Source organism: Mandrillus leucophaeus, unplaced genomic scaffold, assembly GCF_000951045.1.
Source record: "Mandrillus leucophaeus isolate KB7577 unplaced genomic scaffold, Mleu.le_1.0 Scaffold535, whole genome shotgun sequence".
Taxonomy (NCBI): domain Eukaryota; kingdom Metazoa; phylum Chordata; class Mammalia; order Primates; family Cercopithecidae; genus Mandrillus; species Mandrillus leucophaeus.
The window spans coordinates 421,898-449,454 of NW_012105753.1; the positions used below are offsets into that span (position 1 = coordinate 421,898).

The window sequence follows — 27,557 nt, forward strand, 5'->3', positions numbered from 1 at the left end:
AAAAAAAAAAAAAAAAAAAAAAAAAAAAAATTCTAAGTAGAGTTTCTTTGATAACAATATAGAATTTGAACAATTGTTTTAAAGTCATGTCTCTGAGTCTAACAGACTTGCAGGTTATAAAAGTGATCAAATAAATGTCCCATACAGCTTAGATGGAAATCACCCCAACATCACTTATGTAGGATTATTTAGAGGATGAGATGTCTACTAAAGATTTTCTGCAAGTGACTGTCTTTTCAGAAAGCAAACAATCATCTTCAAAGCAAATAACATTCCTCAACTCTATAATCTGACTTCTAACTCCATAATTCCGGCACCGTGAATGAGACCTCCATGTCACTGAATCCAGGATACCATAGAACCAAGCCAGAAAGCTACATGGTCAGGGGCAATACTTAAAATCACACCAAGAACTGGCTCAGCAGGAACCACACTGATACCACTGCTGAACAAAGAAACCAAAATAATTTCCTCAACTATTTCAACTAATTATTTCAACTAATAATTTTTTCAACTATTAATGATGGGCACATAAATTCAATACAGGAAATAATGTCATAGGCCTTATCAAAGGCTTAGAAAAACATTTAGAAAAATGTTCATTGTTACTAAATCAATTACACTATATCATTTGAAGTACAGAAGTTGATCCAGCTGGTGTTCTGGAACACTTAATGAACTAAGGACACCCTCTACCAAAATTGGCACCGTGTCATGTGGAGGTAAGCCTCACATGAATCTCATAGTTTATATGCAAAATGCAGAAAAATCCCTAAGTGTGTATTTCCCCATAACCTATAATTCGAAAAATTTTACTGAATATATTCCTTGAAGGTTTTTTCAGAAAATTTGTTATCTTCCTAATTCAAAAATAACTTTAGCAGTCTGTTTCCAAATAACTCGGAAGTTTGCCAAAGGCATAGTACTATGCAGCTGCCAATGTTCCTATAATTTCAGACTCTTCTGCATTTCAATGGTTTAAATTATATTCTTAGAAAGATGTGGAAGAAGGTATCACTTGAATACAAAATTCAGACATTATGTTGTACATTCAGGATCCCTATGTCCTTTTTCTGATTCTCAAAAGGAAAAGACTGTTTAACTGTCATGAGCATGTCTCCCATCCATCCACTTGATACCCGGTATTGTCACATAAAGAACCCTGTATCTTATGTAAGACAGTACTGAGAGAAATAATATCTGTGGAGGAACTCAAATCAGCCCTCAATGGCCCTGAAACCATCAGTTTTGGGATTGGCTCACACACACGGGCAAAATAATCAACCCTCTTATATAAATTCATGTATTTTAATTTTAATCATTATATTATAAAATATTCTAAGTAATAATAATTTTTTCAACTATTAATGATGGGTACATAAATTCAATACAGGAAATAATGTCATAGGCCGCATCAAAAGACTTAGAAAAACAATTAGAAAAATATTCTAAAATTTAATTATTAATTTTTCTTACTCTAAAACGTCGCACAATATGAACGTCAGTTTGAAGCTATTTGTCAGAATTCTCTGTAATATAAATTTTAAATTGGCCTAATAGTATAAATAACAAATGGGATTATTTTAACATCTTAATAATGATACCACCCTTCTTTTAAGATCTGTTATAATATGGCATGATTACGTCTTATAAAGAAAAGCCTCAATGACTCTGAAAGCAAGTTATGATTAAATGGTTTTAGCTTGTTCTCCTTGAAAAGCCTCCAAAGTATATATGTTTCCAATAACTACTGTGTAATAACTGGTATCATAGCTTTAACAAGCATTTACCTTGCAGCATTTACTACTAGTCAACTTTTATAACAACACTATGTTCGTCATTTTGAGAAAAGTAAAATACGCTCTTTTCACAGATTTTAACAGCACCGATGTGTAGGCGAATTTCCTGTCAAAGTTAGGAGAACCTCCAATGAACAACTGAATTTAACCATGCCTTCATTTTCATGCTTTATGAGTACATTATTGATTCAGTCATGTAGTTGAATCGATACCTTGTGAATCTTACTGCAATATCTTACACCCAGTTTTCCCTCATGTTTGCTAAAGCAGTAGTTCACAAATGTGGTCCCTGGACCAGTAACATTAGAATCATCTGAGAACTTGTAAAAAATGAAAATTATCAGGTTCCACTCCAGAACCGAATCAGAAACTCTAGGGAGGAACCGAGAAACATGGGTTTCAACACACCATGCAGGTGGTTATGATGCAGACTAAAGTTTGAGAACCTCTGTCTAAAGCAAAAAGATGTTCTCTTGATATAAAGAAAGGTTTGCCAGCATTGGGATAGCTCAAAAAACTAAAAGCAGAACTACCATTAGACCCAGCAATCCCACTACTGCTTTGGGTAACTACCCAAAGCAATACCACTTTTGGTATTTATCCAAAGGGAAAGAAATCGTTACATCAAAAAGACAACTTCACTCTTTTTTTATTATTATTATTATACCTTAAGTTCTAGGGTGCATGTGCACAACGTGCAGGTTCGTTATATAGGTATACATGTGCCATGGTGGTTTGCTGCACCCATCAACCTGTCATCTACATTAGGTATTTCTCCTAATGCTATCCCTCCCCGAGCCCCCACCCTCTGACAGGTCCTGGCATGTGAAGTTCCCCGCCTTGTGTCCACGTGTTCTCATTGTTCAACTCCCACCTGTGAGTGAAAACATGCGACACCTGCACTCTTATGTTTATTGCAGCATTATTCACAGTAGCAAAGTCGTGCAATCAACCTAAGCATTCATCAATGGTTGACTGGATAAAGAAAATGTGGTACATATACACCATGGAATACTAGGCAGCTATAAAAGAGAATGAAATTACATCCTTTACAGCAACATGGATGGAGCTGGGGGCCATTATCCTACGTGAAATAACTCAGAAACAGAAAGTCAAATACAGCATGTTCTCATTTAGAAGTGAGAGCTAAACAATGAGTTCACATGGACATAAAGATGGAAATAATAGACACTAGGGACTCTAAAAGTGGGGAGGGGGATAGGGGACTGAAGGTTGAAAAATTACCTATTGGGTACAATGTTCACTATTTGATTACATAATATATCCATGTAACAAACGTGCACATGTACCCCTTGAATCTAAACAAAATAAAGTTTAAAAAAGAGAAGTTTTGAATCACTTATGGTGGAGCAGTAGCTTCTGCAGGGACCTTTCTCTCCAAGCCTAAAATGCCATTATACTTTATAAAAATACAGATGTTCTTTACAGAAGGTACCAAATTATAAAAATTTCATCTAGTAAGGGTTTTAGACTAAGGCATATTCTCAATACATGTTAAAACATGGATATGCATCCAACTGAATGTTTGAGTTGTAAGGAAAAAAATGTGACTAATTAAAATAGCATGATATTACAAAAATAAAAACAATGTCTTATCTATCATAATTTCAACAGATTTTTCCCAAAATTAAAATCAAAGAAAATAGGGCTGATTTAACCACTGTCTTTTGTATTTTCTAGGTCCAGAACTTGTGCCATCTATAGAATTAGAGCCATGCCTAGGTAATGTATGAATGAACTATATAGTTAATACATATTCCTACACAATGGCCTTCAAAGGCAAGCTGGTGAGGTTATCCCAAAGAACAGATGGAACAGAGCTGGTGTATTTTGCTAATAACCTCCATGATATAGTCTGTGTTATCAGAAAGGCAAAAGAGAAAACCCTAAAAATAGAGAGAATGAATTTTATCATAAAGATATATTTCTCAATCCCCACATGCATACATGGTATAATAGATATCAAGAGTAAAGCTTTGGGCAAAACAATGTTTTCTCCCCTTTTCCACCAGAAAAAAAAAGGGGGGGGGAATCAAGCTTATAGTATAATTTTGATTAAGTAATTATTGTGTAATTTTTTTCTTAATTTCATTTTAAAACCATACATTTCCTATTTATTATTAGTAAAGCTCACATTGGGGGTGTAAAGTGACCAAAGTTGTGTTATTCCCACCTTATAGCAGATTTTCCACTGGAATGTAAATCTTTCAAGAATATTTTCAATTTACGGAAAGAGAATACTTTTATAGAGTAACACGAAACTTGCATGAATAACTCATATTTCTCAGATGTCACTGTCATTCTGAAAAAAAGCACTTTATATTCTTTTGAAAAATACTTAGAGACAATGATAGACTTACATTTGTCAAGTGCTAAGTTACATTAAAAGGGAGATTATATGTTGAAAAAATAAACTTCATCATAAAAGTTAATAAAATAATTTGGCTAAAATAAATAACAAAGCACTTATAATAAATTTATCAGTAAAACAGCTAGTTAAACCCATTAAATCAATTTCACAAAACTGTTCTAATTTAAATGTATGTACATCAGGGAAAATCTGAATGGAATACCTGAGACTGTGCATTAATATTGGCTCCTTCCTTAACAAGAACTTTGACAACTTCTGCTTGTCCAGCCAAAGATGCAATGTGAAGAGCGGTATTTCCCTTCTGTTTTGGAGAAACAAAATAGAAAATGTTCAAGGTTTCTGAATTTTGCAGAAATCAAAATGTGCAGGCATTTTCAACTTCGCTAATCACTTTAACCGATTAAAATCTGTTATTTTATCAAGATAGTAGGCCACTTACGAAGAGATTATTTTTTACCATCAAAAAAAAAAACTTTTTGGCCACCTCATATAGTGTCTTCCTTTTCTATTTTCACAATATTGGTTAGTGTTAACACAGAATGACTGTTTTCAATGAATCAAAAATTTGCAGGAGGTGTGTGTGTATGTGTCAGTGTCTCATGAGACTCATGCAATTTAATCAACAACTAAAGAATCAAAAATTTGCAGGGGGTGTGTGTGTATGTGTCAGTATCTCATGAGATTCATGCAATTTAATCAACAACTAAAGAATCCTACTGCAAAGAAATATTAACTAAAAAGAAAGTTTACTGAAACATTGAGTTTCTTTCACCTTGCAAAGAAACCTAGGAATTTTTAGTGGTGGAGAAACGGACAGCTTATAGTTGTGTTTGCAGCTACTACGGCACTTGGGAATATGTTGGGAATAAGAAAAATAAATTTTACATAAATCATAACAGTACCAATGATTTTCTACCATTTGCTACATCGAAATTTACCAGCCACAACACCAACACCAATGAAAAATAATTTAAACTTTTTGTGAAAATAAAGGCCAAGAGATTAAAAATACCTGTGATGTGATTAAAATAAATAACAAAAAGAAAAAAAAAAAAAAGAAACCAGTATATTCCAGGCCATAAAGTTTGGATTCTAGTTCTCTTTCTGTCTCCAGCTCACTGTGGGAGCATTAGGCACTCACTTAATATTTGGGGGCCTCAGTTTTTTTCTGTTTAAAAACATGAGATTCTTTTCTGGGAAATTCTACAATTCTAATCTATGATTAAAAGTAAGCCTAATTTTTAAAATATCAATAGAGTTTAGAAGAAAGGAAAAACAAAAATAGTAATAAACACTTAAGCAAGCAAAAATAATTGGCTTAATGAATACACTATATTAACGTGGGCAACTACACACCATGTCATACCAGTCAGAATGGCTATTACTAAAAAGACAAAAAATAATAGATGTTGGTGGGGTTGTACAGTGGCAGCCTCAAAATCCCAGGCTCACATGAGTGGTCCTCACGCTACAGCCTCCAGTGTAGCTGGGATTACAGATGTGAGCCAGTGAACTGGGCTTCAAATAGATATCCTTTAAATATTTGTTTAAAATGTATTTGATGTGCCAGAGAGAAATGTTAATAAAAATGTTTACTCTCTCTTTATGTTCAAAGTAAGAAATGTATTGCATATAGTGAATTCACATGTTTACTTCTGTGGAATTGCCAAAAATTGTTAGTTTGTTTTTGTTTTTTAATTTCTGCTAGAATTGCCGTTTACTATACTACAAGCAGAACCAATGCACATTTTGGCAATTATGCATGAGGCATTGGAATTCCAGGTTAACTGGCCGTATTTCTAATTTATTCTTGTACTTTTTTTTTTGCTTGATTACTCCAGATAAGACTGGTGTCCCATCTAGAGACCAGAGTGTCTGACTTCTCTCTCTGCATCTTCCACAGCCATATTATCACACTCAAGGCTTGGTCAACAGGCTTGGCTCTGATTAGCACTGTATTTTTCCAAATAAAATTTTACCTTCAAGAGACAAAGATTGTTGCCATTGACGATAGTTTTTTAAATGTATGTTGTTTATGAAATGAATCATCGACAAGTTCAAATATTTTTTAGCAAAAGCAGCATCAAGGAACAGTTTCTGGTTTACCAAGCATTCCGTGCATTTCTTTAAAAATGAGTCCAATTTCCTTACCAAACACATTATGATGATAAAATCTAATATTACCCTGATAATTCAATCCATGACCCAAAATCTCTTTTCTTATTAGAGTATAAAGGATTCTGCATAGTCTCGTACCAAACTGAATGTATACATTTAAAATTACTTGTTCAATTTCCATAGAGAAATTTCCCACATCAGTTTACTTTTAAAAAATGAATTAACCATAGGAAAACAGGTGCTACTGTCTACAAAGGATTATGTGAATCTCGTCCTCTTTGTACATCAAAGGGGGAAAGATAAAATTTTAGAAACCAGGTTTACAGATTTTTCAGACTCATGTCCCATAAGTCTTTAAATGAAACAATTCACTCTGCAGAGTTTAATGGAGAGGGTTTTAATTTTAATTCTGCAGGTTAAGAATCTTGGTATTCTAGCCAACCTCTGAAATGTACAAGAGGGAAAAGAAGCTTTAAGTGGGTGAGGTGTGGTGGTTCACGCCTATAATCCCAGCACTTTAGGAGGCTGAGGCAGGAGGATCGCTAGAGCCCAGGAAGGCAACATAGCAAGACCTCACCTATACTAAAAAAATTTTTTTTAATTAACTGGGCATGGTGGTGCACGCCTGTAGTCTCAGCTACTCAGGCAGCTGAGGTGGGAGGGTAACTTGAGCCCAGGAGGTGGAGGTTGCAGTGAACCGTGATTGTACCACTGCACTACTGCCTGGGCAACAGAAAGAGACCTTGTCTAAAAAAATACATGAAAATGAAAAGCTTTAAATAATTCTCACTTTTCTAAGGAAAAAAATATTCTACCAGCATGAATATTACCTTAGTGGCAGAATCCACAGAGGATCCTCTTCCCAGCAGCTCCTGCACCAGCCCCACGTGGCCTTCCTTGGCAGCCAGATGGAGAGCGTTGAGTCCATTCTGAGAGAAGAAACAAACAAGGTTTTAAGAAGTGAAGTAATGAGGCAAACAGTGTCCTGCCAAGCATATAACCCAGAGAACAGATCACTTCTGTTGACTGTAGACTCTGATCACTTCTTTTTTTTTTTTCCTTTTTGCATTAGAATCTTGAATCTATTAATTTAGGAGAGACTAATTTCAGTGTTTTTGATTCAGAGAGGCAATAAGGTAAGTATTCATTAGAAACATGGATTTTGGCAACTACATTTCAACAAATTTTTTTTTAACTAAGAAATCTCTAAATATTTTAAATGATTTAAAGGAACAATTTTATATCATTTATTGTATTGGTGCAAAATTAAATTCTGCCCACTTTCTGGAACATGTACAGCTTTAGATTTTTTCAGTCCTTTTGTATCTCAAAGCAGCACTCTGCTAAGTGCTATTCACACTTACGAAGATGTACTCCACACCTCCTAGGATTTATAGACAACAGTTATACCTTGATTAATATTATAACTAACTCACTCTAACTAGCTACTCAGTGACTCAAAATACTGACCAACAATTTGGAAGAAACTTAGAAGAAAATTAATATGATTTTAAAAATCAAGAACAAATTTTTAAGAGGAAAGTATTAAGTTAATTCAACCTGGAAAACAGAATAAATATTAGTTTCTTCATCTTCAAAACAAGGATTAAAGTCTTCAACTGACACAGTAGTAAAGCTTAAACAGAGCAATAGAAATAAAGTGACAATTTAGCAGCTGGTTCATGGTGCCAGTTATTAGCTTCCATAGCCCACTTGTCTTATACAGATGGTATTCTAATATTGATACTGAATAAATTAACATTTTTCCCATGCAAATTGAAATACACTGTTTTACACATATCATATAGACTCAAGTAATACTACAAAATGTTATTTCATAATAATCTCAGAAGCTAATCATAAATGTTTTTGGATGTTGAAATGGAATATAGAAATTATTTACATTATGTAAATTGTTATAGAAGAGTACTTATCTAAGAATGACCATGAGTCATACTTGTAATGTAAAAAAGAAAAAGTTGTACTAAATATGAAGGTTATAGAAACTGTCCTTCTTCTTATATTGTAACATTTAATAGTAATAATAATAATATTTCATTTTTAGTTCCTGACTACTGAGTTGAAGTCAGTCAATAAAATGATCTTATTATGATGCTACAGTCAGAGAACCAAGACAGTCTTGATATTCTTGATAGGGCCTCCAAATTTAGAGACAAAAGGCATGATAATGATATGTAATATGATCAGATTTATAGTTCAGAGATGTGCTATCTAACAGTCTTCTATTGAAATGTAAATTTATGAGAGAATAATTTTAACATTGTAATTTGGGGAAGCTGCATCACGGTGTAGATTCACTTCCAGTGATGTTCTATATATCTATCAGTTTCACTATGTCAGACTCATTTCTAGCAATGGTTTAAGTATCTCTCAATTTTATATATACTGCATACCAAATGGGAAACAACAAAGCAGGCTACTGTTGATAGGTCATTGATATTGACTTTATGTAAGTCAATGTTGATAAAATAATACGAACTTAGTCTTTTGACACAATCAGCAAATATTTATTGAGTTCTTATTGTGAGCTTGATATTGGGCTTTGCAGATCTGTGAGTTCCAGGAGTGATATCATCTTTGATACCACAACTTCAGAATAATGCTATTTCCATATAATACCATTAAAATGGCTAAAAATATCAGGCAGATTTTTTAAAAAGATGATAATGCTACATTGAAACAACCATGCGCACATTAATCCAAAAGAACAAAGTTATCTTTTTTGTTTAGCACTTCTATCAAATTTTATAAAGAGTATTTTAACATTTTGTTCATAATCAGATTTATAATAAGCTCTATTCACTATTTCTCTTGCTGATTTTATGAAATATTTTCTCCATTGACTGCCTTTGTATGATCATATAAAGCTAGTGGATGACCCCAGGTAGAACAGATAGCCAATAAAAATTTTCATGGAACCATTTGAGTATTTCTGATATATACAGAAAAACCGCAGAGGAGTCCATTTGGAGAAGTTAAGGAACAGATTCAAGAAGATACAGCTAAACTTACATGAAGGTTAAATGTTTGCATCATCATCCATCAAACTGTTTTTTACCTTATTATAAATTCAAAATTAATACAAACTTATTTGTTAATCCATAAGCATTTGCTAGGTGCCCACTAAGTGCTCAGCTCTCAGTGCTGGGTTCCAAGGGAGAAGTAAAGACACATTATGTAATGTTTGTCCCCATAAATATTTGGCCCCCAAATACTTATTATTAAACAACTGAAAATCAACTACACAGTAGCATATATTGTCAATGATTTAATTTTCAGATCTCTGGCTGCCCTGCTTTGCATATGTTACATGTTGAATTAAGAGTTTCACAGTCTAAGTCTTTTGCATATCAGAAAAGTACAACTAACTTATATAACATTTTAAATTCTATGAAAATGTAAATATTTGGGAGAAGCCAATTAAAATATATGAGCTCTTGAAAGTTTTTGAAAGAGGTTAGAAGAAAGAGATAGAGAGAAAATGGGCACATCCAAAGGCAGTAATTGCGAAGGAAAGTGAAACTTGGCCTCTCAGTCCTCACCACCACTCTGAACGGACTTCACTGTCAAGATTCCCCTAAGTCAAGAACTCTTCTCAAGATGAAATACGTGCCATAAATGTAGATACAAATAGTTGTGAAATATTACTACAATTTCACTGTGCCATTAGTATAAATGACAATGGCAAAAAAATAATTTAAAAAAATGACAATGGCAAAAGAAATAATCTATACAATGAAGAAAAAATCAAATTAAAAATGAAAATGACACATTTACATGTTCTCTATCCATTCTCACTCGTTACGCCCATATATCTTTTATCTGCACTTTTCCCATCTTTTCCACAGCAGCTTCTCTAAACCAAAGGTACTTATTCACTGTGGTGGGGTTAAGGATGTATTTAGTTTTTTATGAAGATCAGGAAAAGCAAAGTACATGATGCACCAACTTTGTCAGACACAGTTTAACTGAACTGACTGTGTCCTTGGCTGGTCTCCACAGGTTCCTGATTTAACAAAGTAAATCAAACTATAGGTGATACAAGAAGATATTTGTTTTATTAGTTACTCTCAGGTCTTCAAGGGTTTCTTTTAAATTCCCAAATGATAATTTAATGTGGTATTTACTAAGCCTTCATTAATTTAAAAATATTTACAATGAGATTTGGAATTTGGCTGTTCAGGTTATTGGTTATTTCACAGTGAAAGAATAAGAACGCTTTGAAGATGCCACTCTATATAGTCCATTTCGTGATCTCCACTTCATCCATAGTGGGGTCCCGTCTAGCGCCTCTGGATGGTAGCTCCCTTTTTGGCCACTGATCTTTTCTCTCTGTCTAGCCCTATCAAGGGCTTTTTTTTTTTTTTTTTAAATAATACAATCCCTAAAATATAGGGAATGACACTGAATATGGTAGTGAATTAGCCTGAGAGAAGAAAAAACTGTAAAAATTAGTCTTCGGAATCTTACTAAAATCATGAAAAATGAAGAGGTTATGAGTGCTGAGAAATATTTGATGAATGAAAGAATAAGAAATGTTAATGATGTAAGAATCACTATTACATTTTACATTTTACATATATTATATTACAGCATATTTTATTATATTTTACAGATGATGACACTAAAATTCTCAGAAGTCAAGTGATTTGCCTCAAAGATCATTATAACTTATAAGAGGAAGAGCAAAAAATTCAAACTCAGATCTATCTGATTTCCAAACCCATGCTTTTTTATTTAAAATAATTAAATGCTAAACCAGTATTTCAGACTGTAGGTCATGATGCATAAACTGGTCATAAATTCAATCTAATGGACTGCTAATCAGCATGGTTCAAATCATGAAGTAGCATAAAGAAAAACAGAGTGCACTGTGGGTGGCAAGTATTGATTTTGAGGGGTTTTTGGTGAAACTTTTTATACACACACATCTATGTGTGTGTGCACATGCAGGCATGCTCTGGGTTACAAAAAAGCTAAAGAAGTTTAGTCAAGACCTGAGACAGGAGGTCATCTTGGGGAAACTAGATAACCTTTTAGATCAAATAAATGAAACATTGGCACTCACAAAGATCACTTAAGGGAGGATAATGGACATTTAGAAATGGTTTTGTTGGACCTAGATGACAGGTTGATAGGTGCAGCAAACCACCATAGCACATGTATACCTATGTAACAAACCTGCACGTTCAGCACATGTATCCCAGAACTTAAAGTAAAATTTTTTAAAAAAGAAAAGAAATGGTTTTGTTGGTACGCTTATTTGAGTTTTCTGAACTTAATTTTCATTTTAGATGGGTGTTGTGATGCAAATAAGAGGATTGACAATGGGATGAAGCAGAATTCTTCATTTTGAGAATATTGGCTAAATCATGTCCACATTTGGGGTTCTGAGAGGGACAGTGGCAGAGTGGAGAACACAGGCATTGGGCAACAGGAAATCTGAGCTCCTATGCTGGCTCTCCAGTCCTAACAATAGGATTTAAGGTTTCTTCAATAGTAAAAAGGGAAAATGTCCTACTCTGCCTACCTCAGATAGTTATTTAAGAGTATAAAATAGTGTAGGTTAATTCTGTTTGTAATGTATGAAGTAATAAACAAATGTAAGGTATTATTATTTCCTAGTTAGATGCAAACAGTAATACATGTATATATTCCTGCTCTCCCCATCCACAGCCCTGCCAATGTTCCATCACTAAGATTTGGCTAAATGTGATGAGATGAAATGAGCATTTTTAAGTTCAACATACGTTTACCTAGGCTAGCAAAAGTATTAATGTATGCAAAAGTGATTTATCTTTTAAAAGTATTTTGAATTACAATAAAACCTAGGAAGTAGATGGGTAAAAGGAACTTGGTTTATTAGTAGTCACCCTTGTCAATAATTCAGACAGTTGCAATTTTACTACTGAACTCTATTTCAACTCTATTTATGTATTTATTTATTTAATTTTTTGAGATGGAGTTTTGCTCTTATTGTCCAGGTTGGAACGCAGTGGTGCAGTCTTGACTCACTGCAACCTCCGCCTCCCAGATTCAAGTGATTCTCCTGCCTCCGTCTCCCGAGTAGTTGGGATTACAGGCACGTGCCACCACATCTGGCTAATTTTTTTCATACTTTTAGTAGAGACGGGGTTTCACCCTGTTGGCCAGGATGGTCTCAAACTCCTGACCTCAGGTGATTCTCCTGCCTCGGCCTCCCGAAGTCCTGGGATTACAGGCGTGAGCCACCACACCCAGCCTCAACTCTCCTATGTAAATGCCATTTTCATGCAGTCTCTCATTTCTTTGGTTAAATTAATTTTTTAAGATTATATAGGTAAATTATTTCTTTAATAGTTGGCTTAACATGTATAAAAACAAAACATTTATATAAGGCTCAAAGAAGAAAAATTATTTGAACTACTTGTTATAATAGTTTTGGTTTAAAGGAATGTAAAAACTAAATTTAAAAGTGAGCAGCAAATTATTTAAATAATAGCTAAAACGTATCACAGTTTATTCTTCTGTGTAAGGTTCTGTTCTAAGCGCTTAATTGCATTAATTCATATAATCCTGAACTGAACATTTCGAATTATCAACTAGCTGGTGATTCTGGCTCAGAAACTGCACTTTGAAACCTCCTCCCCTTTATGTCTCCCTGGCCTCCGTAACACAAAAACCAATGGCCTCTGCATTATAATCCTATTTTATTTTCTTTAGACCTCAACTTCTCATTAGCTCTATTTTCTAATAGAAAATATCTCAGTCTCTAAAAATTATTTCTTTTAGGTTTGCAGATGTTTAATGTACAAATACATCAAAATTAGAAAAGAAAAACCATTAAAATGAATTCTAGAATGTTATGATGTCAAAATCATGCCAAGTTTAGCATTTAGAAGTGAACTCTAGGCAGGTGCAGTGACTCACGCTTATAATACCAGCACTTTGGGAGGCCGAGGTGGGAGGATTGCTTGAGCCCAGGAGTTCAAGACCAGCCTTGGCAACATAGAGAGCCCTATCTCTATGAAAAATAAAAAATTAGCCGGACTCAGTGGTGTGCATCAGTAATCTCAGCTACTTGGGAAGCTGAGGCTGCACTCCAGCCTGGGTGACAGAGCAAACCCCTTGCCTCAAAATAACTAAATAGATAGATAAGTAAATAAATAAAAGTAAATGCTAAGTAAAAATGGAGGAAAGGGTTTAGAATGGTTTCTCCCTTAAGCTTTTTTTTTAAAGTAACAAAATTCTGTGTTTCTAAGATCAGATGACAAGTAATGAGAGTATAATTTCCAGAAGTTTTTAAAGATACAACCCAAAAGACTAGGTCTTAGTTCTGCATGTTTATCACTAACTCATTTACCATTTCAATGAACCCATCTTAAAAGAGGGCATTAAAAACCTGAACTTTCTCCTACTGACATAGAATTTATCAAGGTTGGCAAGCAGGGGAAGGAGTATGTACCACGAAACAAAAGAATTCTCTAGTGAGACACCCAGCAGTGGACATGCCTCCAGGCACCAAGGATGAGATCAGAATTGAGAAGAAAGAGGTGGCAGGACCTCGAAGGAAAGGAAGCAAAATGGGAGACTAGAACTAAAGAAATTCCACAGCGGATTCCAGTGTGTGCCCTATCCTCCTGCTTCTAATGAGGCACAAGTGAAGAAACATTTTTTAACAAAATATTAAACTCAGATAAAACACGATACAGAGTTTTCAAATTAATAGACTAGGGGTAGCTTATATTCAATAAATAGTAACTAAATTCAAGTATTCACATACTAAAACATTTGTTGACTATTTATTGTATGCTAACATTGTGCTAGAAACCAAGTCTATATTTCAATGTATCCATATAAAAGTTTGGTAATATTATTAGAGAATTACAATGACTTCTGATCTTCTCCACATTTTTTACAATTTTAATTAAAAACAAGCCAAATTTGGCATGGTGGATTCTGTGGGAAGGGAGAGGAGGGAGCATCAGACAATAAAAGTTTTGCCGAGTCTTCTAAATAACACCCTGGTACTGTGTTTTCCTTCATTATAAAATAATTCCTATAAATGGCATTTGGTATCAATTTCAGGTATGTCTGAGACACACAAGCTGGCTTAGTCACTTTCTCCTCTGAGCAATCATAAAATTTGGTTCTTTTCACCAATTTATTGTATTTGCATGTTTTCTGTTTATCTTCCCAACAAGACTTTTCATGGGAAATGGTCAAATTCTATTCATATTGGTAACCTCTACACCTAATATAGTACCTGGCACAAAAAAGGCGCGCTTCAATAATATTTGTACAATAAATGGGCTAATTAATAATGTGTACAGTATGAAGGTAAACAGGAGTTTGCTTAATTCATCCAGGTACTCTACATTTTGTCAGCAAATGCAAGTCAGTGCACAAACAAGTCAGCTATAAATATATCCATCTTTGGAAACACAATCACGAGACATTCACTCTCTGAGGCCTGTATTGGTTACTATTAACACATACAAGAGGAAACTAGATTCTGAAGGAACGACTTAATTTAAATAGCCTTTGTTATTAAGGATCTCAGAGTTCTGTGATAATTTTTAAATTTTACATGTTTATTTCAGTGCCAATCTAAAAAACATTAACAGAAGCATATTCTGGATCATCTGGATAATCACATTTAATTAACATTTAGTAATTTTTTGTTCTTGGTCATGTTTCTGATTGTGTTGATTTCAATGAATCACTTAAAGGGAACATTCAAATTTTTATGCAGTTTTTCTCAAACTGAGGCACACAGATGTATTTTCTTATGGGACCAAAAAAAGTTTCCCCCTCCCCGATAAGTAGAAGAAATGCTGCCTTAAGAGATGGTTTGTAAACAGAACTTGATAATATGTGGGTCTTTCCATCTAGAAAGCAGAGTGGATGCGTAAGGAGGCATGACTAGAACCTTCCTAAGTATTAGAAGCTTTCCTGTGTCCCACGGGACTATAAATTATCAAAAAGAAATTATAACAATTTATTAAGAAACTTTATAGCCAAAATCGGTAGGAATATACTTGTTAGTACTTGTCCAGAATTTGTCCATCCAGCTACTCTCATGTGGCTGAAATAATCATTTGTGGCTAGCCTAACTTTGTTAACCAAATTCTATCTAAATATAACCATCAGAGCCATAATTTGGTCTCCCAAATGAGTGTGCACAACACAATTGATTTTCATATGTATCACTTGAGGCCCCAATCATCTCCTTTTAAAGTAGAGAAGTATGTTGTGAAGATTATACATACGTACATATGTATATACACACACACTACATCACACACACACACTGTAGCACAGTGATGAGGATGTAACAGGCATGCAATAAAGGTAACTATTATTTGATATAACACGTATTATTATTTCCCACTTCATGAGTGGATAATTTGAGATTCAGAATGATTTAAGTGGCTGGCCCAATGTCCAGTGCTCACTCATTCATTTATCAAATATTAATTGGACATCTATTATGTGCCAATCCTGGGTCTTGTTCTTTCCAGCACTGCTCCTGTCATTATACGACACTGAAGCTTAAATTCTAGTTTATAAATCATTCTTTGAAATTGGTTCATATATGTCAGCGATAGCCTCCCTCCCTGGTAAGTTTAATTTTAACCCTGTTTATATTTGTATACTCTGTGAGCTTTTCTTTTTAAACCCCTAAATTTTCCTGTGCTGCTAAAATTCCAAGTTCCCAGTTTGTGGGACTTGCTTTCCTGTCTGCATACTGCAAAATTGTTAGCTGGGGATACAATCAGTTAATGAGAAACGAGTGCCTTCTTTAAGACACAAAAATTTCACTAAAAGTAGAGTTGTTAAAAAGGGCCAAAGTGACCATCATTAGCTTGGCGTCCAAACTTATAATTCCAAGGGAACTTGAATAACAGATCTCTTGAAAAACTTCTGATGGTTACTTTGGAAGAGAAACTATATTCTCAACTTTCTGATAAATGGCTTTCTCTGCCTGCTTCCCTCCTCTAACTCCCATGGGCACTATTGCTGTCTTCCTTTATTCCTCAAAGGAAACATCACACTGCAAATTCTCTTTTTCCCAAGGGCAGTAACAGCCTTCACTGACTCCAGCAATGACTGCATACCCACTAAGGTGCAGGGATTTATTTCAAACTGTCCCCTCTGCCCGCTTGACCGTGCATAAAGAGTTTTTTTGTTTTTTTTTTTAAGTAATGACAGTTTAGGGGTGGGGTGGGGTGTGGAATGGGGAATTGTCCTTATGCCCCATGGTGTGCTTTATGGGCTCTTGCTCATCTGCATCTTGGTCTCTTTTATTCTACCCTGAAGACCTTTCATTTCTGAGGAAAAAGGTAAAAAACGAACTGAGTGTGGGGACTAAAAACAACTGCCACATGAGGCTCTACACTTACACATATGCAGGTTCATTCACAGACAGTTGCCCTGATCATGCCCACATCAATCTGACAACCACTGCTTAATTCTACACAATTTCCTTTTTTTCTAAGAAGAGAATCCCCAATTTGAAGAAGTTGCCATTTTAAAATAAGGTTTCCTTTTTCTTTTCTTCTATGTATTCCATAAGATAAGAGACCTTGAAAAGACTAGAGATCATAGGATTTGTTTACTTCTTTACAATCAGAGAGAGAGAGAGAGAGAGAGAGGAGATATCCAGGAGGGCAGGGAGGGATGGGTGGAAAGTACTGAGAAACCTCTACAGAGCGAGGAAAAGACTGTTTAGAATCTTTTTTCAGCCTTTTCGCCCTGGTTTTTCTTCATCTTCGTGGATTTATCTACCTTCGGTGTTTGATGTTGCTGACCCTCAAATGGGGTTTTGTGTGGACATCCTTTTTGATGAGGTTGATGCTATTTCTTTGTGTTTGTTAGTTTTCCTTCTAACAGTCAGGCCCCTCTGCTGCAGGTCTGCTGGAATTTGCTGGAGGTCCACTCCAGATCCTTTGCCTGGGTATCACCAGCAGAGGCTGTAGAACAGCAAAGATTGCTGCCTGTTCCTTCCTCTGGAAGCTTCGTCCCAGAGGGGCACCTGCCGGATGCCAGCCAGAGCTCTCCTGTATGAGGTGTCTGTTGGCTCCTGCTGTAAGGTGTCTCCCAGTCAAGAGGCAGGGGGGTCAGGGACTTTGCTGAGGAGGCAGTCTGTCCCTTAGCAGAGCTCGAGCACTGTGCTGAGAGATCCACTGCTCTCTTCAGAGCTGGCAGGCAGGAACATTTAAGTCTGCTGAAGTTGTGCCTTCCCTATTTAATAAATGGTGTTGGAAAAACTGGCTAGCCATATGCAGAAAACTGAAACTGAACCCCTTCCTTACACCTGATATAAAAATTAACTCAAAGTGGATTTAAAACTTAAGTGTAAGACCTAAAACCATAAGAACGCTAGAAGAAAACCTAGGCAATACCATTCAGGACATAGGCATGGACAAAGACTTCACGACTAAAATACTAAAAGCAATAGCAACAAAAGTCAAAATTGACAAATGGGATCTAATTAAACTAAAGAGCTTCTGCACAGCAAAAGAAACTTTCATCAGAGTGAACAGGCAACCTACAGAATGGGGAAAATATTTGCAATCTATTCATCTGACAAAGGGCTAATATCCAGAATCTACAAGAAACTAAAACAAATTTACAAGAAAAAAAACAATGCCATCAAAAAGTGGGCAAAGGTTATGAACAGACACTTCTCAAAAGAAAACATTTATGTGGCCAAGAAACATATAAAAAAAGCTTATTTTCACTGGTCATTAAAGCAATGCAAATCAAAGCCACAATGAGATACAATCTCATGCCAGTTAGGATGGCTATCACTAAAAAATCAGGAAACAACAGATGCTGGAGAGGATTTGGAGAAATAGGAGCACTTTTACACTATTGGTGGGAGTGTAAATTACTTCAACCATTGTGGAAGACAGTGTGGCAATTCCTCAAGGATCTAGAACCAGATATAGAACCAAACCATTTGACCCAGCAATCCCATTAGTGGGTATACACTCAAAGGATTATAAATCATTCTACCATAAAGACACATGCACATGTATGTTTATTGCAGCACTATTCACAATAGCAAAGAGTTGGAACCAACCCAAACGCCCATCAATGATAGACTGGATAAAGAAAATGTGGCACATATACACCATGGAATACTATGCAGCCATAAAAAAGGATGAGTTCATGTCCTTTGCAGGGACGTGGATGAAGCTGGAAACCATCATTCCCAGCAAATTAACACAGGAACAGACAACCAAATGCTGCATCTCACTCATAAGTGGGAGTTGAACAATAAGAACACATGGACACATGGAGGGAAACATCACACACTGGGGCCTGTTGGGGACTGGGGGGCTAGGGGAGGGATACCATTAGGAGAAATACCTAATGTAGATGATGGGTTGATGAGTGCAGTAAACCACCATGGCAAGTGTATACCTATATAACAAACCTGCACGTTCTGCACAGGAACCAGAACTTAAGGTATAATAATAATAATAATAAAAGAATCAATGGTCAGCAACAAAAACAGAATATGTGAACATGAGTTGGCAAAATCTCAACTACTGCAAAAGGGCTGGATGATTCTTAAAGGCACAAAGAAAATAACCAAGGAGAAAAATGATTAGGCAGGAATGGCAGCTTCACCTCATCTCACACACCACCTGTGTTTGTAGTGCATACTGGAAGAATTGCAGCGAGTATAAATTCCCATTAAGATCTTTCCTCTGTTGGTCTCCAACAGCAAAAATCAAGATGGGACTCCTGAACTCTACAGACTCCTGGATAGATTCCCCCCACTTCTTTCTCCAAACAATCTCTACAACGTCACCATCGCTATCTGCTTGGGACTGTCTGAGCTAAACTTATCACGTCCTCTATCCTTGTTTGTGGTAGTCACCAACTCCACCATCATCCCTGAAAATCTTATCCCTCTCCGCCTCTGTATACCTCCTTTTCTGATTCTATCTCCTATCACTTCCCGTTTCCCAAAACTCCCACACTGATCCTTTAGAATGCATGGGTGTAGTCATTAGCAAAAAGTCTGGGCTAAATCTCTTCTCTAAATATCCCTTTTAAGCTTCTTGCTCTAACTAGAATCCAAAGACACTGCTTCCCTGAAGTCTACTCAAGTGATGGATACTTGAGTAGAAGCAAGAAGTAAAATATAGCTCCCCCAAGTTCGGTGATTAATAGGAATATGGATTGATACTAATAGGAATTGATATTAATAGGAATATGGATTGATAGAAATATAGATCACTGACATTGGGGGAGCTATATTTTGCTTCTTGCTTCTCATCACTCTTTTAAACTATTTTTCTTCCTCCTTTTTTTAAACCTCCTGATGTCATCAGCCTGTATCCTCTTGATGCCATCCCTTGCTCCTTGAGAATTTTAGCTTCTAGCTCACTGCCACTTTCTCCTACATATACATAGGTGACTTTTCCAAAACTCCAGGTTTTCAGGTTCTTGAATTCCTCTCTGCCAATGATTTCTTCTTTTCTCTACCTTATCCACTCCCTTCCATGGTCACATTCTAGACATTTTCCTTTCCAATAATTGTAAACTTCCTCTAGTATTTCAATTTTAAACATCCAACCCTCTGAACACTACTTACTCTCTTGCTAATCTACTCATCCAACTCCAGCAATCCTTCAATCCTTAACAGTTAGAGTCTATTTATCTTTTCACGGTGCCCACTTACCTCCTCACTTGGCGTGAATTCTATGCATAGTCTTTATCGTTATTTTATTCATTCCCTTATATGCATCCTCAGTTCCCTTGTGTTTCTCTAGTTCTGCCATATATGTTTAGCTAAACCACATTCCTGGCTATATATAACTCTCCATGTGATCCCAAGTCTGAACGTAGCTGCAGAAGAACACACACGCGCCACCTGGATTCGCTTTAAATTCCTGATCATGATGCTCAAGCAGACTCTTCATGCTGCCTGGAAATCATACTGTCTTACCCTCAATTGCTATCTCTCTTACTCTCCTGGATTATTATTTCACACCTTCTCCCTCTTACACCTCCACCCTCTCCTCTCCTATCTTTACTCTCAGCTGATAACCTAGAATCATATTTCACTGAAAAAAAAACAGAAGCAATTAGAACTTCCACCCCACATCCAGCTCCCAGCATGCCACCCACACTACTTCCTGCTCCTCTGCCCATATACCTTTCCTTTACCTGAACTATCTATGATTCTAGCAAAAGCCAATCCCTCCACTTGTGCATCAGGCTCCATCCCCACTTCTCATCAACTCAAGGACACCATCCAGTAATTCTCCCATCTCTCTCTCTCTCTCTCTCAAAGTATTGATTTTTCCTTCCCTGTTGATATTTCTCCATCAACAAAACAAAGCTATTATTTATTTCCTATTACAAAGAAATCCTTCTTGATTCCACTTCCTCTTCCAGCTACTTTTCTTATTCTTTTCTTTCTTATATAGAAAGAGCCCTTGAAGCAGTCCTTGGTCTGCCCGTCATCCATTGAATGAGCTCCAGTCCAGCTTTCACCCCTCCACTCCACCAAAATTATTTTGATCAAGTCACCAGTTTCCATCACATTACTAAGGCTGTTGTTCAGTTCCTCAGCTTATTGGATCAACAGCATTTTACAGAGTTTATCATTTCATCCACCTGAAAATAGGTCTTCTAAGAAATCACATTCTTCAGGTTTTCCTCCTACATCCCTGGACACTCTTTTCCACTCTCCTTGGTGGCTTCTCATCTTCCTGACCTCTAAATATTGTAGTACTCCAGGGCCCAGCCCTTGAACCTATTCTATTTTTCATAAACTCTCTCTCTTTTGGTGATCTCATGCAGTACCACGGTTTTGAATACTATCTATATACTGGGTATGCCAAAATGTATATTTCAGGCCAAAATCTTTTCTCCCGACCCTAGAAAACTCATATATACAACTGCCTACTCAATATCTTGGATATCACACAGACAAATCAAACTTAACATGTTCAAAACTGACCTGCTGAGTATTCCCTCAAACCTGCTCCTCACACAGTCTTACCCACCTCAGTTAATAAAATTTCAGCTCTCATTCTTTCCATTGTGACCTCAACCCTCATGCCTAATTCCTCTTTTGCCTTCATCCTACATTAACTCCATCAACAAAATCAGCTTTTGAAATGTATCTAGAATCCAGCCACTTCTCACCAATTCTCCTGCCTGTTGTCCTACTGTAAAACACCTCACTTCTCACCTAAAGTATCACAAAAGTGTTCCCTGCTTCTGTCCTTGTTCCCTTTCAGCTTGAGCGTTACTATTAAGACTCATCAGTGTATGTCACTCCTCTACTAAGAACCCTCTAATCACTTCTCTGCTCATTCGGAATTAAAGCCAAAGTTCTTAAAATAGCCCACAAGGCCTTACATGACCCGATGCTGCTTTCTGCTCTCCCCAACCTCCTCCTACGCTTCCTCTCCCTCATTCTACTCCAGGCAGGCTTGCTTCCTTGCTGGCCCTTGAACATGCCAACATGCTCCCTCTGTGGGGTTCTCTCACCTGTCAAGCCTTCTTCTAAAATGTGCTCCCTCCACAGCGTGCATGGCCTCCTTGCTCAATTTCTTCAGGTTTTCTTCTGCCCATCCCCTCTAAAGTGATATACCGCTCCCATTCTACTCCTCTCTCCTTCTCCCCTGCTGTATCTTCCTCCATATCACTCACTGCCTTTTCTCCTCTCAGGTTATAGATTGTGAGCTTTATGAGAGCAGAGTTTTTGTCTCTCTGCACTACTCCATCCCCAGCACCTAGGACAGAGCCTGCCACTGAGTAAACACACAATACATGTTTGAGTAAGTAGATGAACAAATAGTGTGCCTGAGTCTAGCCTGGCAGAAAAAAAAATACTGTGATTCTACTGTCCGAGATGAGCTAGGAAGAGTCGAGTGGCTGCTTGGAGTCAGGTATTAAAATCCATGTTGTTTAGCCATAGAAAGAGAGTGTTCAAGAGAATTTCTAGAATATAAAGTGTCCTGTTCCAATCTAAACCACTACAGTGGAGTACTTAAGAATACAGCCATAGAAATAATTTGCATGAAGCTACTCCCAGCATTTTTAAAATGAAAGAAGAGTCACATATTTAAATCTTCATAAACCTGTCTAATTGTAAATAGAATGAAATTTTGAGAGCTGGGGGCAAGTAGTTGATGAAAACTCTCTATTGGATTTACTTTACATTGAGCAAATATCAACAAGTAAACTAAAAATTCTAAGTACTCAAAATATTAGACAGGTGTTACTCAATTCTAACCTGAATCACCACTACCCAGTATAGAGCAAGGACCAGCACTGACGCATCAAAAGAGATTACAGGATGGTACAGAATCCAAAACCACATAACCAGAACCAGATGAAAACATCACCTTTTGCTTCTTCTAAATGAGGGGTCAATAATAAGCATTTAGCTATATAGTTATATTTTTGTATATATATTTGTGCCAAATTTAACTGGTTAGGAAACTGTACATAGTTCATTCCATGTTCCATTAATTCCATGAATTTAATTCTCCCCTATTCATTTTTGTTGTTTTTATAAGGTCGCAGGCTAATAGAATTGTTTTTAGTATTTTTAAAGAGAAGTCTAAACCAGATGAACCCAAATGGCATTTGTGAAAAAGATTTTAGTTCCAGATAAATATTTTAGTTTAATGCAACCCAGATAAATAGTAACTTTACCAAATTGCTACTAATCATAATTTTTTTCCTATTTGGTGATACAAGCTATGGCAATACCTTTTATGTTCTGTCCTGCTTGTGCGAATCAGTGCTACTTTTGCTAAAGCTTAGGTTGAGAATCAATATTTTAAAAATTACATTATTATAATAGGCATCATTTTCACCAGTATTTATTGAGTACTTGCTCTGCCAAGCATTTTGCAAACATCTCACTTAATCATCAAAACTACCCTAAAACTTCAGTGTTGTTACGCTTACTCCAGTTGAGAAAACTCAGGCCTGCAGAAGTGGACTGCCAAGGGTCATTCACCTGGTAAGTGGGGAAAACTAGAATTTGGTTTCCAGCATCCACATTGTTAATGTGACTTCCAAATATGCTTCACAGTCTGAGTCATACTGTGTGAGCATATGCTAAAGTCATTGTTGGGTGTATCTTCTTGTTGCTGAAGGTCTGCTATTTGAGGAACACTAATATTGTTTTGAAAATGATGCTTCGACCTTGCCTTCTGTTTATAAAAAAGGAAACACAGGATTTAACTGATAATTTTGCACCTTTAAACTCCGATGGTAAAAGGCCAAGACCAAAAATCAGGGCATTTTAAGACCTGTTAATCACTGGTATCATATCTAGGATTGTATTAAATAAATGCTAAGTGATAGTCTTTCATTTTGAAGTCACTATAGTGAAACGAATAAATTGCATACATTGTGAAAGTATCTGAAACTACTGGGGTTTTTATTGGCTTGTAACTGGCTATAAACTTTTATTAAAATATTATACAACTTATTTTTAAGGTCTGCATATTAATCTTGTTTGTAACAGTATTAAATTATGCAGAATTACTAAATAGGTAATAGGTAAGAATGTAAGCCTTTATGAGTTTCAGAAATAAATTGAATGCTAAGATTTATTTTCTCTTCTAAATGTACAAGAGATAACGTGGTAAATAGATGACTGGTGTAATCTTTTAAAGAAAATAAAAGTTAACCATATTTGTAATCATTTAAAAAAGAAAAATGAAAACTTGACATCCTTTTAGAGTATTTTCATGTGCCAAATTTATGAATTTTCTGCATATCATTTAAATGATTAAAAGCAAAATAGTATTTGGGAATTATACTTTAAACTTCTCATGGTAGTTGTGAAACCAATTTTATAAAGAAAAAACATTGATTCAAATTTCAGTTTAAGGAATCTTAGCACGCCAACACATGTGATATTTTTGGAAAGCTGGTGCAGCCCAGATTGCCTTTCATTGAGAAATACAACAGAGTACAGAAAGTCCTGGTTTCTATATTACATGTTGTAATGCTCCCTAGAAACTAAGGCTTAGTAGCAAACTGGAGGATACATTTTCTTTTCTTCTTTCATATGCCATATTAGCTTTGAATATTGTATATTTGGAAATAGCAATAGTTTGGCTGAATAGTTGTCTCTTTTACTTTTCTGGGTATTTGGAAATCATTTCCTGTTCTATATTGTATTTGAGTTTTAGCAGTAATCCTGGTGGTGGTGCTCTTTGACTTAAAAGATCTTGTAACTACGTATGAATAAAGTTCTTTTTATATTAGCAGTAGTAGATTAAAAATAAGTTTTCAACTTTAAGATAAAGGACATCACCACTGTATTACTTTGAAGGGCAGCTCCAAATAGCTACTCAAAAAGATATCCTGCAGCAGAAAAAAGCTTGGACATGGGAGACAGACAGATCCATGTGGCCCTGGGAATGTAACTTAACCACTGTGGGCCCAGTTTCTACATTTGTAAACTTGAGCTAATCCCTATCTCACAATATTTCATCTCAGTTGACTGATAAGACATCACATGTAAAGCCCCAGCACGAAGTCTAATACACAGTAGCTAAGTAGGTAACATTAGTCACTGTATTTCCCTAATCTTTATTTAATTAATATACTGTCTCGAATACTATTAATAAAAATACAGAACCAGCAAGCCCATCAGATCACATTTACTTTGGGGAATTTTTTTTTTTTTTTTTTTTTTTAATACGGAGTCTCACTCTGTCACCCAGGGTAGAGTCCAGTGGCGCAATCTTGGCTCACTGCAACCTCCACTTCCCTAGTTCAAGCAATTCCCCCACCTCAGCCTCCTGAGTAGCTGGAATTACAGGCGCATGCCGCCACGCCCAGCTAATTTTTTTGTGTCTTTAGTAGAGACGGGCTTTCACCATGTTGACCAGACAGGTCTCAAACTCCTGATCTCAGGCAATCCACCTGCCTCCTGGCCTCCCAAAGTGCTGGGATTACAGGTGTGAGCCACTGCACCCGGCCTGTTTTATTTATTTATTTATTTATTTATTTATTTATTTTAAGAGACAGGGTCTTACTCTCTCACCCACTCAGGCTGAAGTGCAGTGGCACGATCATAGCTAACTGCAGCCTGGAACTCCTGGGCTCAAGCAATCCTGCCTCAGCCTCCCACTATAATCCCAAAGTGCTAGGATTAGAGGTGTGAGCCACCACACCTGGCCTTGCATTTACTTTATAACTGGTGAGTTCGGGGCATTGAGGAGAATCAATCTCATATTTTGAGTGTAAGTCAATTTTAATTTGTATAATTCTTGGTTAATTATATACTGTAATTGCAATTAGAACACAGGTACCTTAGAAATTCCTTTTACATTCCATAATTTAACTTACATTGCAACCCAGGGATATAAGCATTGAATGTATTGTTTTTATCCTGTTTTACAAGTTAGAAAAACGTCACTTTCTGAAGTGAACTGACTTCTTAAAAGTAGAGATGAAACTTGAATTTGAACCTGTGGGCTCTAAATTTTGTGTGGGCTTCATGACATCATGTTGCCTTCTCACAGAAATAAATGTTCTTTCCTTTTATAGTGACATGTTAGTGGATGGCTGGCCACTACAAGAGAAAGCTAACTCAAGAAGCTAAGATGGTCTATAAATATATGAATTGAGTATTTACTGTTGAGAGATTATTGTTTCTCAAAATAATCCTAAGACCTTTCATACAATTAATGTATTTGTTATACTTTAGTGTGAAGTAGATTTGGTTTGAAATGAGCTTTACTTTCCTTGGGTTCTCTTTTTTGGCATTATTTATGATAAGTTTACCTAAATGAACTAACAGTTTCATTGCTTATTCTCTAGCATATTGCTAATTTAGAAAGTTAACAAATAGATATTTAGGGAGTGCATTTAATCTACTTAAAGAAACCTAAGTTTACATCAAAAGTATTAAATATCTCATATTCAACTTCATAAGTATTATATAGAATAAGTCTATATATCCATAGGGAGTTTGAATGTTCTTTCATTTCTTAAGGTAACTAATGTATCTAAAGTTCAAATTATTTGTCCAAAAGAACACAAAAAACATATCAGATAAAATGATTCATAATGAAAAATAAGATGAAGGAATGTAGGCGTAACACACGAAGATTTTACATATTGGGATACAGTAATGTGGGTTTATTCCATAAGTCAGTGTTAAGTACTATGTAATGTTCTTGAGATTTATCTTACCAAAGAGTTAAAAGCTAAACCGTTACTGTTTCATAATGCTAGTAGAAGATACAAGTCTTCTGGGTCAGAAACAAAGGATGTTGTAATTCAGAGCCAAAGCAGTAGCCAAGTGTCAGCCTGTTGCTTATACCAGTTTCCTATCCCTTTCTTCCCGCATATCTAACAGGGTTGACACAAAGGACCAATGATGGATGCCCGTACCTGTGGGTTGTGTTAAAAGAGAACACTGACCTTGGGGGATTCATACAGGCCTGCTTTGTAGCTAGAGGGAGATATCACCTAATCCCTCAAGGTTGCTCATTGCAAACACCACCCTGAGAAATGGCCCAGATAAAAAGCAATCCCAAAGTCTTTTATTCTTGTTATTCCCAAAAGTATCTGCAGGACTGCTCAGGGCCACAGCAGAATACCTTTCCCAACATCAAGTAGCTTTCAACATGTTTTCATGATAAGAGACACACTTCCCTAAAATATGAGAAATATTGACATCAGTGACAATGCTCTTTATGCCAGTGACTCTGTAGAGGAAGGAGGGAAATCCTGTACCCTTTGCAAACGCCTGCAGATGATTTTGATACAACCACCTCACTGATCTGGGCATTGGTGGCCATATAGGGTAGCCATAGAAGTTTGGGGAGGAAGGAAGTGTTGTAATCTTTTTATTTTATTTATCACTCAAGGCATTGTGTGGAGAATTGATCAGAGTAGACAAGACTGAAGACAGAACCCAATAAAAAGGCTTTTATGACAACTCTGTCAAGTACCTCAAGGTGATCCAAGCTTATGCAATCTGGATACAGAAGGTGAAAAAGAGAGGAGTGCTGGGCTGGAGAGGGGGAAAATGAGGAACGGGAAACAGTTGGGTTGGAATGGCACATTGGTGAGGAAATCAGCAGGTAGGAATTAGGGAGTACAGTAAGTTTGAGGATAAGATACCAGGTTCAGTTTTTGAAAAGTTGTTATTGAAAGATTTATTAATTTCAATTGTCTAGAAATTAAACATAACTGGGTTCAATATATACCAGGATGTAGAAAAA

General features: G+C 36.1%; 1 protein-coding gene across 3 annotated transcripts in view; it reads right to left on the bottom strand.

Moving 5' to 3' along the window:
- The window catches only part of ANK2 (ankyrin 2, neuronal), a 602,309-nt gene that overhangs the window by 178,199 nt on the left and 396,553 nt on the right, over window positions 1–27,557 (bottom strand). For all 3 annotated transcript variants that reach the window (XM_011997275.1, XM_011997273.1, XM_011997276.1), the window contains 2 exons: window positions 7,140–7,238; window positions 4,394–4,492 (listed from right to left, as the gene is read on the bottom strand). In XM_011997275.1, the coding sequence (XP_011852665.1) occupies window positions 4,394–4,492; window positions 7,140–7,238 (198 nt within the window). The remainder of the gene's footprint in view (window positions 1–4,393; window positions 4,493–7,139; window positions 7,239–27,557) is intronic.